The 16,414-nt window shown below is 44.7% G+C and overlaps 1 protein-coding gene across 1 annotated transcript; it reads right to left on the bottom strand.

The window, feature by feature from the left end:
* Positions 1–222: 222 nt before the first annotated feature.
* On the bottom strand, positions 223–16,398 carry LOC306735602 (enhancer of mRNA-decapping protein 3-like; the record flags this gene model as incomplete). Its single annotated transcript, XM_079217087.1, has 6 exons — positions 223–557; positions 868–1,085; positions 3,007–3,160; positions 8,934–9,287; positions 15,440–15,630; positions 16,235–16,398. 6 exons carry the CDS (start codon positions 16,396–16,398, stop codon positions 223–225), a joined length of 1,416 nt encoding a protein of 471 aa, XP_079073213.1.
* Between the last annotated feature and the right edge of the window lie 16 nt (positions 16,399–16,414).

Genomic DNA, 16,414 nt, shown 5'->3' with positions numbered 1-16,414 from the left:
CCCTCTCAAAAACAAGAGGTGTCGCACGCAAGGCGCGCCGCCCACCCGCCCTCCGGGAGTTTCCAGAGGGGCAGCAAGGAAAGACCTACACCGTACGCTGAAGTTGTGTAAACTTTCGGACAAAATATCCTTTCTGTCGTATTCCCACATACACAATGGTGCCATTACCCACTGAGAGGAGCAGACCTATTATAACTAAGTTCAACGCCAGTGGCTTCTCCGTTACGGCGTGTGCAGGGGAATGACAAATTTACATCCAAACGGCGAGCGGTAGCGGATTCCAACTTCCTGGAAAACCAATTTCGGGATGCCAATGTCGCAGAGGTAGACCCTGCTCTCCGTCTCGGCCAACGGTAAAGGAAGGCCCAAAGAGAGGCTCCACTTGGCCTCGACAGTCTGGTGCGGACCGCCGATCGCGGGGTCGATACTCAGGACGGGAGCCCGGTTCTGGTTGGCCCAGTCGGCGGCCGATTGGTACCAGGACTGCTCCCTCAGCAGTGGGTTCTCATGGCAGTCCAGGCAGTTGATGACCAGGTCGACTGGGCTTGCCGGCAGGTCTGGGAAAGAGGAGAACGAGATGTTGATGAGCGTAGTGTTTCAAATGGTACAAAGATACTTGGGATCCGGCTAATAACTGAAACCAGGAGACACTCATAGCTATGTATGTCACAAATGATCGTCAATAATGATGCAACGTGCTTGTAATGCCGCTGCTCCACTAGAGGGCGACATTTATCTGCGCTGGTCTGTCCCAACAGGACAACATGAGCCGGTCCTCTCAGAGACGCTCTGAATCACGGCCCTTTCCATCAGTGTCACTATCTCCGCAGCTGATTTCACAATCCACCTGCTCTCTGTGTGTTCTACCTTTGACGCTGGCCACCTGCTTGCTGCCGGTCCTGGTGTAGAGGTGAACCTCGCCGGTGACCGCCTCCTGCATCTTGACGAAATTAGGCAGGAACAGGATGACCTCCACGCCGTGGTTGGCCAAGTGTCGGCCACAGCTGACGCCCTGGGCTCCCTGGATGTGCGGCCCACACAGGAGGACCACAGTGGGCCGCTGGTGGACGTTTTTGGGGGTGAGTCTGAGGACATTCAAGAGATCACGATATTACTGCAGGAAGAAAGACAACAGATGCAGTATTCATAGGTTGAACAATATGTGATCAAACAAACTGCATCGTATCCAACGTGCCGATATCCGACAAAGGACAACATAAGACATGTTAGTTTGAAGACACCACAACATACATGGAACAATAAGAGGTAACGACAGGTAGGTTAAAAGACTACATACACATTTGCTTCAAAAACATACAACGAACACATTTTTTGAAAACCTTAAGATCAATAACAAAGCTAGTGGTAATAAAAAGTAGACTGCCAATATGCATGTATTTGGTGTCATTTACTCGCCTTCACCTGCTAACTCCTGCTCCCTACTACCTTCCACTGTAGGACTCATTCCGTTGCAGCTTCTCCAGTTCTTTTTTTATCAAAATGTTTCTGTTTGTTTGTTTTGTTTGCTCCATTGTCTTTCTATTTTTTGTTTTGTTCCGTTTGTCTCTGTCCTATGTAAAGCGTTTTTGAGCATTTTGAAAAGCGCTATATAAAATTAAAGTATTATTATTATTATTTATAAAGTAGTTAACATGTGTATGTTTGCAATAACATGCATGGAACAAAGCTGCGATTTACAAACCTATATCTCTGAAATGTCTATTCAAGATAATGTGACGTGATTCGGAAATGGCAGTAAAAATGGCCAGAACACTCATTTATGCACAGATTCCCTCTTCTCATAATGTACATGGCCTATTGTGAATTGAGTGGCATGTTTTGTAATTATTGCTCCCACGAATGTAAAAAAAAAGAAAATGTCAACTAAACAGTGTCGGAAGACGTGTATTTTTATAATAATAAAAAGCTGTCCTGAATTAGCAGTTAAACAGGTTTGGAATAAAACAAGACGCAAAGCAATAGAAAAGTATTTGGTTAGCTTTCTAACTTCATCTGGTTATTAAGTATCTGCTTCATTTTGTTGCAAAACACATTGAAAATGAATCAGTTTCTACAAAACAAGAACTTCAGCCCACCGAAGTTTTTTTACGATGGTTTCTAATGTTCCATTAGTTTATTTTATTACTCAACACTTTTTGAGTAGGACTTGAAGACTCGTATGACCGATGGGGAAACGGTGGAACACCATTGTAGCGCCAAAGGTTCTGGTAACACAATGCACAATTACACTTGATCTGAGCAGTGGCTCCAGTGTAAACTTGAGACACACACAAATAGTAGAGCGCTGCTAAACTGATGAAAGAATCGGAGACAACAAACCCGCTTGTTATACGAGCTTCTGTGCAGCCGCTCTTTGATCTTAAATAAGACTACACCGCTCGCGAAGGTAAACAACACCGAACATGGCTGCTTCAGTCTGTTAGGGCAGTGATTTCTAACCACTGATAGTCAGGTGTGCCGTGGGAAAATGTCCAATTTCAGTCAATCGGTCCCAAAAGATATTATTTAGTTGCCGCAAATAATATTCCATTGTTGAGCGTCTGCGCTTGCAATGTAGTGGCTGGTCTAGTAATTAAATACTCTTCCATGCCAGTAGGTAGAGCAATAATTACCGACATATATGCTGTATTATGCTACAATGTGACATTTTGTAACGTTTTGGGGTTGTTGGTGTGCCGCAGGATTTTTTTTCATTGTAGAAAATGTGCCGCGGCTCAAAAAAGGTTGAAAGTCACTGTGTTAGGTTGTTCTCGACCTGCCGTGTGACCGCTCGCCTTTCTAAGAAAATAAACCCTGAAGGAGGGACTGTCAAGGTTAACATATATAGGGGCATGGTAGTAAAGATGATTGCCAGGGAAACGGGAAAAACATGACATGAGAACAAACAAAGGTTGGACGGACCCGCTGCGATGATTGCATAACTACTCGGAGGAGGCCGTTTGGCTGACAGCGGCTCTCTCCAGGGCCCGCAGTGCCATTTCTCACCTGTTCGGCCCGCCCAGCAGAGTGAGAGCCATCTGACTGGAGCAGACGCCGGTCGTCTCCAGCCGGCGCTCCAGACAAAGGCCCCAGCTCTCCGCGGCCGCCAGCAGACGCTTGTGGAGCTCATAGGGGATGCTGGGAACCACCAGGCCCGAATCTGCAGAGAGGCGACACAGGTGGGATGGAGAGCACGTCAATGCCGGAAAAAAATGACACCGGGTATATTTGACGTACAAAATTAAAATTACAGAACAAAGATGAAGAATATTCATGCGCTTGTTTGTGCTCTTACATTCCATTGGAATGGTCTGACGTGTATCGGATTTCTAAATTAGAGCTGCACTGTCCTACATCTTCATGAGTACTATTTAATTAGAAAAAGTATCTCCTTGAAAGTGGTGAAACCCAGAAACCGAACCTTGAAGATAACGACAAGCGCTGGCCTACGGATAAACACACAGGAGGGAGAATTCTTCCTCCTCCTCCTCATCATGACCACATCTTGCTCCCATCACGGAAGATTCTCCATTTCCTTTCCCGTTTGTCGCTGCAACAAAGGGTCGATTGGCAGCCTTTACAAAACATGACAAACGCGAGGCAGCCGGAGTGAGACGCCCTTTCCCCGCGGGGTCCCGAGTTCACACGCACCGTCCCACCGGTGTCGGACCGGACCTGAGCCCTGAGCTCTGGGATGGACCCCCCACGTCAGCTGCAGTCAAAACATGCGGCATGTTGGCGTGACAGCAAAGGGGACACACATCGTGTGTGTGTGTGTGTGTGTGTGTGAACACCTGCACCTGTATCCCAACAGCTCGTGGTGAGAGATGGGGACTAAACATATGGCGGTAACATGATTTTGTATATTTTTGCTTTTCCTCGCAAAATTGAATGGTGGTCGAGAAATTGTATGTCCAACTCAAGGACATTATTAATTTAAAACATACCCATTTTTTGTAATAATAATTCTATTGGTACAATTAAGACACAAACCCTTGGATAATAAGGCCTTTGTTCGGCTTCTGAAGAGCTTATATACTGCTCGCTCATGCTTTTTGATTTCCCTGTAACACCGGCACTGACCCTTTAGAAAATCTCATCTTTACTTTAACAGAACCTCAATGGCAGTGCTGCAGAGGCTCTTCTTCCAACAGGGATTTCTTTTTTTTTTTGGTTGAACCGGTATACCGGTTTCAGTTTTCCGTACGGTATGAATTTTTCACATACCGGTCCCCGCTCTTTGGCAGGCAACAACATTTAATGTTCACAGCTTGAAGCTGAAGGAGCAGCGGACCGAGCTACTTATGTCTCATGTCAACTCACCTGACTCATGGTGTGCAAGAAATTACATCGCCAAAATGCATGATGGGTAAATGACACCGCCCACACAGGAAGACTTTTCTTGTGCAGGAAGAAGTCTTTTCCTGTGCAGCAAAGATGGGTAAACATCATGCCTTTTGGCGATGTCATTTCTTGCACACCATGAGTCAACTTCTCTCCGTGAGACGTAAGTAGCTCAGACCGCTGCACACGTATCTGTGACTGTAAACATTAAATGTTGCTGCCGGCCGAAGAATGACAATAGTCGTTACGGCCGCGCATGCGCCACTAGTATTAAGGGATTCCCCTGGGTCCTAATTCCCTCCAGTTTAGCTCCCTATGTACCAATCAAAACAGCTGCTGGCCAGTTGCGAGCGAGTGGTGAATAACGATGGCGGTGGCGGTCCTTTTCGGTGTCAATAAATTAATGTGTTTATTTGGAAAAAAAAATACCGTGATGTACCGTGAAACCACCAGCATCTTACAAAATACCGTGATATGAATTTTTGGCCATACCGCCCAGCCCTAAGTCCAACTGTTCTTATACTGCATTTAGGGAGCGTAACCTATGCAGATAAACGGCCTCCAACATATGATCAAGTGGGTTCATCCTTCAGAATACCTGGTAAGAGCACATATGGATGGTTTGGAGAGTTTGATGGAGTCCATTTGGCAATGGGGGAGCAAGGCTTCCACTACGGCGATCACGTTCGTTTCAGAGTTATCCATGCCCGACAAACATGACAACACACAAACACACGCCACTTTAAAAACACTGAGAAAACTACTCTTTAGTTGTACACGTGCAACGTAAGCCTTGCTATTGGCCGCAGGGCGGTGGTGGCTCATGAGTGCTCACTGGCGAAATGACAGTGACAGAGGAACGATTGGCCACCTTAAGCTCGTTTTTCACCTGGCTCTTATAGCAACCATCTTTCTTTTGCGGAAAAAAAACTTAACCTAACTCACCTGTGCACTTTTATTTATTTATTGTTATTATTATTTTTTAAACTACTGTACTAGAGAACCACGACTCCGCCTTTTATCACTGTACAAACTGAAGTGTGCGGAAACCTTTAAAAAGAGCCTTTTTGCTAATCCCTGGCTGCCTATTGCCCGTGGCAGATCAGAAGGGTAATGAAAGTCAAGCTGCGGGGGGCTGCAGGGCTCAGGATCCCTTTGATAAATGAAGCGGCTGGGAGGCAGTTAAGTCCTTATTGGCCTCCTACGGATCTCTGGCCTGGTAGCTGAGAACGCGGTGGCCTCGTCGGCGTGCACGAATGTTTACCGAACGAGGCAACGTTTCACCCCGGCATGCAGCGAGTGACACACACACACACACACACACACACACACACACACACACACACACACACACACACACAATAATTACTTAGAAATACAGAGACCCATGTCGTGCCTGCCGTTCATTCTTGCATATCTTCAGGTCGGCCCGGCTCCCCTCCCACTATTCTTTTATTGATACCGCACAAAGACTGCTAATACATGACAGAAATGCCGATCCTCACGCGAGCGATAAGGAACACTCAACAGCTTCTTGTCATGCAAACCGCTGCCTCGAGTGCAGCGCTCCGAGGAAGTGGGAGTTGCACTCGTACGCACCGATTGCTTTTCAACCGTCCCGCCAGGTAATAACTCTCTCGCTGAAGTTGCAGCTACCAAAAGCCTTCAGCATACGCACGCCATCTCCTCCTCCTCCTCCCTCTCACACACACACACACACACCCACTCTCGATGTGGTGCAAAAACAAAAACTCACCAGTCAACTAGCTGAACCGGGTAGCCGCGAGTATGCGGCAGCACTGAAATAAACTGAGCTGGAAGCAATCCTTCAAGCATGACAAAGGAACTGACGGCACTGAAAGCAATACACGCCGGCTGGATGCGGGCCATGTGTGACTGAGGCCCGCGCTGGGTGAGGGCGGGTTAGACGAGGCCGTTCCATTCCTCTCAGAGTTGAACTATGTTGACCTGCACTCTGAGGAGGACGTCGCGAGATGAAGGTCACAGAAAAGCAGCTTAATGTGGTAATCTGTGAGATTCCTTTTCATTTTCTTCCCCATTTTGGTCATATCAGTGCTCACTGTTGGGGGTGGGTTTGCTCAAAGCACTTATCAATTACACCGTGCAACACGCTGCATCTGCATGTTGATCAAAAAAATAAAGAAAATACTGTTTGGAGTGGATGTACTTGCATCATTCTTGCAGATCAGAGGTTGCAACCACATGGTGGAAAGCGTCAGCTAAATATAATGCAAATCATGACTTACTTTATTAAATGACGTTTTAGGCCGTCATCGTTTGAAAATCCTGCACACTGTCGATCTCTGGATTTTAAGAAATTTGTAGCGAGCGAGGCCCGACTTGGGGTCAAAATGAATATGAAGGTCTGCGTGTCAGAACGTCTAAACTGCAGCTTGAAAGTTAAAACGCATCACGTCCCAACGCTCGCCTTCTCTTTCCCCGACAGCATGCAGGTTTCAGGAGAAGATCAACGCTCACATCCAGCCCAAGGTCACTGGGTCGTGATGACACGCAATTCTTTTGCATCCTGCTTTCTCCAAAGCGATACGACATATATAAATAAATAAATAACAGAAAACGAGGAAAAACCAGATGACAGGCTTGATTGCAGTTTGTGCCTGGCTTGTTTTGCTCAGGCGAGGTTTCACCGCACAGCTGGAGTCAATCACACAGCAAGACAATAGCGGAACTAAACTTACACAGGCTGCAAAGATTCTTGACACAATTAACAATAGTCTACAGAAACAGGCCTGTCAAACACCCATGCCAGCGCGCTATGGCAACCCTCGCACACAGACGGGCACTTTGTTGTTCTTTCTCTGTTCTCATACGGTTGACTTATCTGTTTACTGGCAAAGATTCCCGGGTCAAGAGCGCTGCGGTTTCTTCCTGCTTCAGAGGTGCTGTTTATGTAAGGATGTGCGGCGGCACGCTAATTACAGAGTGCAGAGGACGGGGATTATGATGACAGCCCTGGGAAGCAGATCTGCCTGCTCGGTAAGAAGAGGAGGCCGTCTGCAGAATGGCGGACAGCAGCTCGGGTCGGTGTCACGCGGGCGGACGGACAGCCTGGCGACACTCGTTTCCCGTCATCCTTCTATTATTGTTCGGGGGAAAGAGAGAGAGATACTGCACATAGAACTTTTGAGAGAGATTTCACCGGAGAAATAACTTCCCTAAGTCACTCCACCGTGGCCATGCACCCTTCCTTATCTAGAGACCAGACACCGGTGGAGTTGGATCCCTCTAGCCGTTGTACGACACTCACTCACACACTGTACGACTCAGCCCTTTTCTTCCCGACACCACCCTCCACTGTTCCTACGGCCGGGGCCTGTGTTAGCATGCCATTAACTTATCTTATGCGTGTGTGAACCAGTTATGCAACGCTCAAAGTTCCTAGAGTGAGCAGAAGTGTAATAAAGGACGGGTTCATCGTCTCTGCCGGCCTATTACAGGGGGACCGGGGTGGAGTCAGAAGTCAGGAGGTTGTGATTCCAGTCATCCTGCCCCAAGGTGACCTTTCTCTGGCCACGGAGACCCCCGCCCCCTTCATCGTGCGTGTTGTTTTTCCTCATTGTGTTCAGCAGAATGAGAAGCTACGGCACATTCCTCAGTAAGCGCTTTACAGTATTGTCTGTAAAAATGTTAAGTCTACTTTTGGCAAAAGCGGCAACTGTGCTTCCAAACGGTGTTTGGTCAAAGATTAAACACAGGGGGAAAATAAAACAGTCCTTCCAAAACAAACACAGTGTTCACAAAGCTGGCATGCTCCCTGATACAATGTCCGTGGCTCCATAAAAACCTTAAGACCCGCTCTGAACAACAGCCAACTTTTATTCTGTCTCTTTCTTCATATCATATATACAAAACCACAAAAGGACAAACACTTCTCGGCACACACCTTGTTTTTAGACACTAGCATTGTTACTGATAAAAAAATAAAATAATCGGCCATTAAGTCAATAACAGCAGGTTGTTGTTTCCGTTTTTAATATTAACTAAAAGTGTGTTGGTCCGCCTCTCAGTGCTTTCTGTTCCCTACCCCGTCTGTTACATTCAATCGCAAACCCATCATAAAAAACAAACATCTAATAAGGAAAAAAGGGTAAAAAAAAAATGTAATTCTGCAAAAAAGAAAAAGTTTTTTTTAAACAGACTGGCACTGTATTTAATTGCAAAGGTTATGCAAACGTTATGCAAACAGGGGTAAAAGATGCATTTGTTGGTGCCCCAGTGAGTATTTAACACTGGAAGACGGTTAAATCAACTCGTGCTTATAATAAGAAATATGTAAAATATCACTTGAGTTCTTTCTTTTTGTTTATCTAACAATGTTTTGCACACCCTTATCTGTCATGGGTCATATCAGGAACAACCACAGAACTGGTGAGGCAAAGTGAACATGGCCGTTTGAGCTGAAAGCCTGCAGCCCTAAAACCTGATTCAACATCTGTCTGTGGAACAGGTTCAATATCTGTTGCTGCCATATTGACTGAACTAAAGGAATGAAGAGCCTCGAGTACATAAACTGTGTGTCCGTGTGTGCACATGCGCTTTGTTCTCACCGGTGCAGTACTCTTTGCCCCCTTGCTGGGGCACCGTTATCTGCCGGTATATGACGGGCTTCGCCTCCAGGATATTCTCGTCATGCCGGTAGGACAGAGGCTTCTGGTCGCCCTGCGCGTTGTGATGCGGCGCCCGGTTGCTGTGGCCGCCGGTCCCGTCGATCTGGGAGAAGACGGCGGCTTTGTCGAACAGAGCCAGGTTTCCCTCAAAGTCGAAGTCCGCGTCCATGTTGTCGTCGGTCCCGCCTCCGAAGCACTCGTCGTCCCTCGTCCTCGCCGGGCCTCCGTTCCTCACGCTGTTCTTCTTCTGTGCGGCCTGCGCCGCCCCTCTGCTGTTAGAGGAACCTGCGGGGGCTGGACATGTGAAGATGGAAGCGAAGAGACACGAGTCAGTCATCAACCCGCTTTACACTTTGTAATGTAATATTCGTCTCGATGTTTGTTTTGCTCACCTCTATCAAATCACCTGTGTTTTGTCATGCTTTGCAAACAAAGAAAACAAAAATAATAGATTCACTTGGATCCCGTCCCGGGGTACTGGACGGGATCCAAGTGAACAAATACTCACATCCGACTCGATGTGCAATGATTTGACATTGCACTGACGCGCTTAAATAAATTAATAAATGGAGAACCTCTGGTGTCAGCAAAAACCCTTATGGTCTGCTTAATTTGAATGCTGAATGTTTATTGAATAAGTCTGCTTAATTCAACTTTTTAGAAAAATGTATTACTTTTTTTACATGAACATTATTGCATTTAATTCCAATTAATAAAATGTTGCTTATAATTACTGGATGAAATGTTAACCTACAAGTTATCTACGATAACCAGCAGTAACTGAAGTTTACGGTTTGCTATTATACAAAGAGACGGGTTGAATTGATGCCCAAAAATGTAAGGAGACATTTTGGCAACACCTTACTTAAAGTCCCCCTATTTAGCATATAAACATAGGAATATGGTAGCAATATAGCGGAGTAATGCGTTTGTCAATTACTATAACTCCCTGTGGGCACCCATAAATGGAGGCTAGTGTATAAACTTAATTATAGACAATATAGTAAAACACATTATATAAAATGTGTCTTTATTGGAGAAGTTATTAGTTAGTAAAGCTACATAAATGTATGTTGTAAACCCTTTATAAAATGCTTGTATAATTTAAAAGAAAAGTAGCATTTTCAATATATCCCTGAGTTTAAGATGCATTTGTCAGAAAACAGACACCTTAGAAAAAAAGAGACATGGTAAGAACACTCCAGCTGGAGGCGTTGCTCCAGGCTAACAAGGGCCCAGTTTGGATTTAATCTCAAACCCCAAATACACAGATAACCCAGACATCCTCCCATATCTCTGCTCTATATATCAGCTCTGCTCATATTCTAGTCGCTTCTGAAAGGAGCTATACGCTGTACATCAGCGTGGTGCACACGTCCTGATCCACACACACACACACACACACACACACACAATACGTTCCAACGCTCAGCGCTATCAAACTCCGGCTCGATTGCTCGCCGCGCCTTTTGTTTTTACGTAGCTCGGTCTGGTAACTTTCTTATCTTCTCTCGGTTGGTTTCTTTAACCAGCCGAGAACAAAAAACACAGCAGGCGCACAAAACATACAATAAAGTTTACATACATGTATGCGCAAACAAAAACAACAAAAAAAAATCTTAAATGAACAGAGAACAAAAAAAAAAAAAAATGAAAAGAAAAACTGGAAAAACCTGGCCTTCAACCCCAACCACGCCGAGCTCTCACGCTAACCGGGAGACAAAGAGGCACAGTCTCACGCTACTGTCACTGTGACAGCTAAGGTACTTTGGACTCTCTCACGCAAGCTACTGGGAGGCTCAGTCACAGTACACTGGTATCGACACTAAGCCACTAACCGACTCAATATCATGAGGCCTTCCAACCACCAATGCAGACAGCACTGATTTGTTTTTCCTTCCAAAAACAGTAATTAAAGCGTTTCACTCCCCTCTAAATACAAGTGCACTGGTATTCAGAAGTGATTTACTGAGCGAGAGAAGAAGGGTGGTGGGTTGGTGCGTTCACCTGTGTGAACAGGGATGAAAGCCAGCGGCTTTATTAGCACACGCTAACAATGTCTTTATTTACAAGGAAGTGTTTTGTCAGGCTACAAATCTGAAAATCTGAATGAACCGGGCAGAGCTCCAAGTCAAACAGGCTAATGAATAACAAGCGGGGAGACGGAAAGTGAAGTTCGCGGATTTCCGTTTTCGACAAACTTGCCACCACAAATTAGTACACAGGTCCACACAGCCAGGAATATTTCAGACGGTGGGCTTTGGTGACACTGAACCGTTAAATACATACACTTTGAAAACACAGGACTCAACTTAGGGGCCGTCTCAAAGCCATCTCCCAACTGGTCACTCGACATTTGACATTTAAATTTCGATTACAGTCCTTATTCACAGCAGCTCCAGGACTAGAAAACGCACCACTCAGTCCTGTGATGTCACTGTGGATTTGAAGTAACCATCAAGAAAAGAGAAAATCAGCCAATACGGGTTTGCATATGAAAGACCAATGAGACTGCCGAGTGAGTCACAGCTACAGGCTAAAGGAGGGTAAATGCATGCAAATGCCAGACCAAAGGGGCTTCTGGGGATAACAACTATGCGTCTGATTACCATCCAGTCAGAGATGGCAGTGGGAGGAGAGTTGCTCTGAGCTTAATGGTGGAGGTCTGTTCGCATACTGGGAAGCTCTTAGTGTGGAGTGTGTAGTCGCATGAGTGTGAAGCTGAATAAAAAATGGTTGCAGACCAAAACTTTCTAACAAACACACATATATATATATATACCATAATGGTTTATAAGAAATCTGAAGCAGTGATTTATAGGAAAAAAAAACACTAATCTGCACAGAATTTCACTCCATATATAGGAGGTAGAATACTGGTTATGGTCCTCTTCCAAAATGCCCTTTTTTAAATGAGATCTGCTTGGGTCTGATTGGAATTCCACTCCACCTCATTCACAAAAGCGGTTTCTAAATTCCCATCCCACTCTCCCAGAAAGATAAACGGCAGATATTCAGAGAACCATTTCTGGAATCCGCGATCTTGGATAAGCAACGCTCCCTCCCTGCTTTCCCTTTTATGTGGCTGGCCGGGGGGCTTCTTAGGAGCATGGCATTGCGTGTGAAAGGACCGGCCCTGCCCAGGCCACTCAGCCCTTTGGCCCCATGCAATTTGGGCATTAGCTCCCCTGCCACCAGCCTGAGAGCTGGAGATTAAAATAACACACAAAAAAGGTAAACATTTCTTCCACAATTGGTATCGCTTTTCTTTGCCTTCCAAAATCACTGGGACAACATGGCTTCCTGTCAGGGAGAGGGGGGGGTTTCCGGTGGAGAGCGAGAGAGAGAGGGATAGAGAGAGAGAGGGAGAGGGAGAGAGAAAGAGAGAGAGAGAGAGAGAGAGAGAGAGAGAGAGCCGAGGCACGAAGCCCTGACTTTTGCATAACCTCCTCTTTAGGCGCAGACACGGGTCGGGAGGGGGAATGTTTATTGATCTTAGTCACACACATATTGTAAAGAGGAACTTTGGTACGAGCCGTTAGCACGCTATGGGAATCTGAGGAGGAGGAGAGGGGGGGGCGTTTGGTCCCATGCTCAAGCTTCTGTATTGCAACGAGTGGCACGCAGAGAGTCAATAGCTATCAAACAAACAAGTCAAACAAACAATAGTGCAATATTTATTTTCATAGAAAACAAACAAATAAAAAGAAAAAGAAAAAAAGCTCTTTCTTTTGTGCTAGCTCTGTCTTCCATGCACAGGAAACGAGGCAGAGGTCATTTTTACAACCCGGCTAAAGAACATTACGCAGCGTCTATTATAGCCAATGCTATTGACCTCTGACCCCTCCATTGTTTGGTGATCCCGAGTGGGAAAGCGAACTGGCTTTAACGGATTCTGGCAGAGGCCACGGCGCTGTACAAACAGACTTCCTGCTGACGAGAAGAAAATGCTGTTTTTAGGCTTTATCTAAATCAGGGAGGTTCAGCAACACATTCTGATGTTTACAGCGCACATGTACAACTGTGTGGACGGGGACAATGCAGATGAGCATTTTCTGTATCACTTTGTGACGGCAGAGCGGTCCACGCCGTTTATCTTAAAGGTTATTTAGAGGTGGATTTCTATCAACTTAACCAAAACAAATCGCTGCCATAATAATAGCAAAACTATGTTAAATTGAAGATATAACAACTTTTTTCTCACAGTTGGAATACAACAAAAATATCTGGCAACAAAATATCAAAAAGCATGACAGGATACAGCCTCTTAATTTAGAAATTAAAGAGTCATTATGACAAAGACAGCTACAGATCGTTTTACATTCTCAAATGACTCAACCAGAGGAGGAACAGCGGTCACATGACCCTCATCACCACTAATGACTAAAGACAAGAAACCAGCTTGTCAACACGACAAACCACAACCATTACTACGGAGAAGAATCAACCCCTTTGCGACAGTCCAAGCTCCAATATCAACAATAATATAAGCTTCACAATGGCAAAATGTTTTGGCTAGGGCCGCTGTGTTGCACGACATTGCTTGGCTGCGGTTGAAAAGTAAAAAAACAAAAACAACTATGACCCAATCTCCACACTCACAGACTTTGAAGCACATGCCCGCAAAGTCCGTGAGGGTTTAGCTCTGTCCCACTGTCAACTCGTTAAGTGTTTGAGGGCACAGACATTTTGAGCACTTTATGAGCCCTTTCCGTAAAAGGGAATTACCCACAATTCATAGAAACATGACGTTAAAGACGGGGTTACCAGTGGAAGCAAACAAAGTGGACGGCACATGGGTGTTCAAGCCTGGCAAATTACATTTACTCATAAACATTAAGGATTAAAGATAAAGAACATAAAAACACATGAAAGCAGAGATTATATTACGCATCTGATTTATTCATCAACCATTGATTTTCATTTTGACATTAAAGCCGTTTTGTCAAAAACGAGGAAATATATTAGTTGACCAATAACTCATCTCGTTGTGATTTTACTTTCATGCAGGTTATATAAACAGCTCCTTCAGGGACAGGATGCTTCACTCGCACTGTGTGGCGGGAGGTCCTTCCTTCCTGCTACCATCACTCGCAATTACCAAAAACTGACAATTCAAGTATGTGCAATATTAATTAAACTGTTCAATATCAATGTTTCCTATGTGCAACAATTATAATTCAACCATTCATTCTGTAACACTTCCCGAAAAATAGTTTTTAACACATCAATGAGCCACAATGTTGCACTGTGTGACATGTTCCTTTATTAACATGAACACGGAATATAATTTTGTACTATCGCACAGAATCGGAGGCGGGAAAATATCCCCATACAGATCATAATTTACCCTTGTTTTCAGAACTCTTTTTAAAAATCTACAGTTCCTACTTATTTTAGAAAATAACCGAAAAGTAATGTGATGAAATCACATATTTGTGATCCATTTTTAAAGATGCATTTCTTCAGAAGCAACTCAGGATCTTGGGCAGCTGGCCGCCACATTTATAGTCGCTGGGGAAGTCAAAAAGTACGTAGAATCAAACCGCTGTCCTGTTGGTTTTAATCGTTTTCTGAGATTTACAATCATCCCTGTTTTAGTGGCACTGGAGTATGAATCGTGAGAGTTGTTTATAACCTTTCAGCGTAATCATCTGACGTCTCAAAAATCATCCGATCTGTCTGGGAAAATTTACTTCCTTCCCATTGGGGACTAGAAAACACCACGCACGTCTGTTGGATAATCAAAAAGATCGACGTGGAGTGACTTTGCATTTTCAGCCCGTCTTCGCTTGCAACGTTCTGAAATTTCTAAAAGGAGTTGTGTAAATTGTGACACTGCTGTGCGTCACATTTCCTTCTGTCAATGAACAATATCTATGTTCCGTTTGGCCATCCCTGCGGTAAATTCCTGCACACAACACACAACTCCCTATTAAGAACTTTGCAACAATAGAACTGTGATTTAAGAACTAGAAAATGCAGCTACACGGTGAATAAGTAAAATCTTTAAATAAACGGGGTTTTCCTTACCTAGGTGTGTCAAACTGTCTTAATATTTTGGAACAGTTTCTAAAAATAGCTTTCCATCTCGTATTCCACTGCACAATCATGCTCTACTATGACAGTGCATACTTGTTCTAGCTTGATTAGCACCTGCCGTGTTGCGGGCTTCGGGACAACACCTGATTCTGTTACCTCCCGATGATGCTGTTAGCCAACTTTGTGTGTCCATTACTCATTAGAACGACAAAACATTACATGCGAGATGTCAAACAATTAAATTGTCTTGGTTGAAATTAAAGTGATTACCGATGAACGAGGTTTTTCTGCATGTAGCATTCTACACTGCCACTAATCATTCAGCACTATAAAACTCTAAATGGCAGTATTTTCTATCAAAGACCATGAAGGGTGATGGAAGCCAGGCTCACCCATCTGCCTACCTCTACGGAGGATGGTGATGGGTGCAGTGCTGGAGTGGGAGCCGCTGCTCGTCACATGAGGGACTCTGTTACTCTGACCATGGCGTGCTGAAGGTATGGCGCTGGATTCTGTTGCAGCTCCCTGGCCGGTGCTGGGCTTGTTGACAGTATTCTGGACATCTAGGAACTTCAACTCCTTGATATCAATGGCACTAAAGAAGACAACATGACTGTGAGATCACTCCGAGCTCAAACTGCAATTCAATTTTCAGTCAGCATACAACAATCAGACACGGCTCGTGGAGCTCATTGGGTGGAAAAGGGCACTCGCATAGAAAAAAGGATTTCATTGAAGATACCTCCACCAAAGCTGCACAATCCTGAAAGTTTGGCAAAAATAAATTGGTATCTAAATCAACATCTAGAGCTGGACATGAATCAAAAAGTACAAATAGTGAAATAGAAGTGGGAGATCTGTTTTCATCCAAGAAGAATTCTAAGTAAAAAAAGGAAATGGTCAAAAAAGCAGTCTTGTAATGATAATAAGTTGTTTTACTATATCGAACGTGCATTAAAAAGGATCATTTGTTCATCGGCCCTTTATTCCAAGTGTCATTTAGACCTTTTAACGACATTTGATACTAAAATATAATCTCCTTGGTGGCGGTAATATTTATAAATCCGACTCAAGACTGAACGCAAACATTAGAGGTTTGTGAGTGAAGCCTTCAACGAAGGTGGATTGATTGAATCTGTGTGTGTCCTGTTGACGCACGAATCAAGACAAAAATGTGCGCATCCTTCTTCTTTTCTTACCTGAACGTGACCTCGGGAAGCGGGCATCTGACCCCGTTGTGATAGGGCTGTCTCAGCGAGACGGTCTGGCTGCCGTGATCGACAGACGACACCTCTCCCTGATAAACGCCCAACGTCAGCCCGCAGTTAATAGACACAACACTGCCCAACCAGTCTGTGGCCATTCTGCTCGCTGTGATT

The sequence above is a fragment of the Taurulus bubalis genome (assembly GCF_910589615.1).
Source record: "Taurulus bubalis genome assembly, chromosome: 4".
Classification (NCBI taxonomy): domain Eukaryota; kingdom Metazoa; phylum Chordata; class Actinopteri; order Perciformes; family Cottidae; genus Taurulus; species Taurulus bubalis.
Note: the sequence above shows the minus strand (reverse complement) of the source record. Positions and strands in the feature narration are given on the sequence as shown.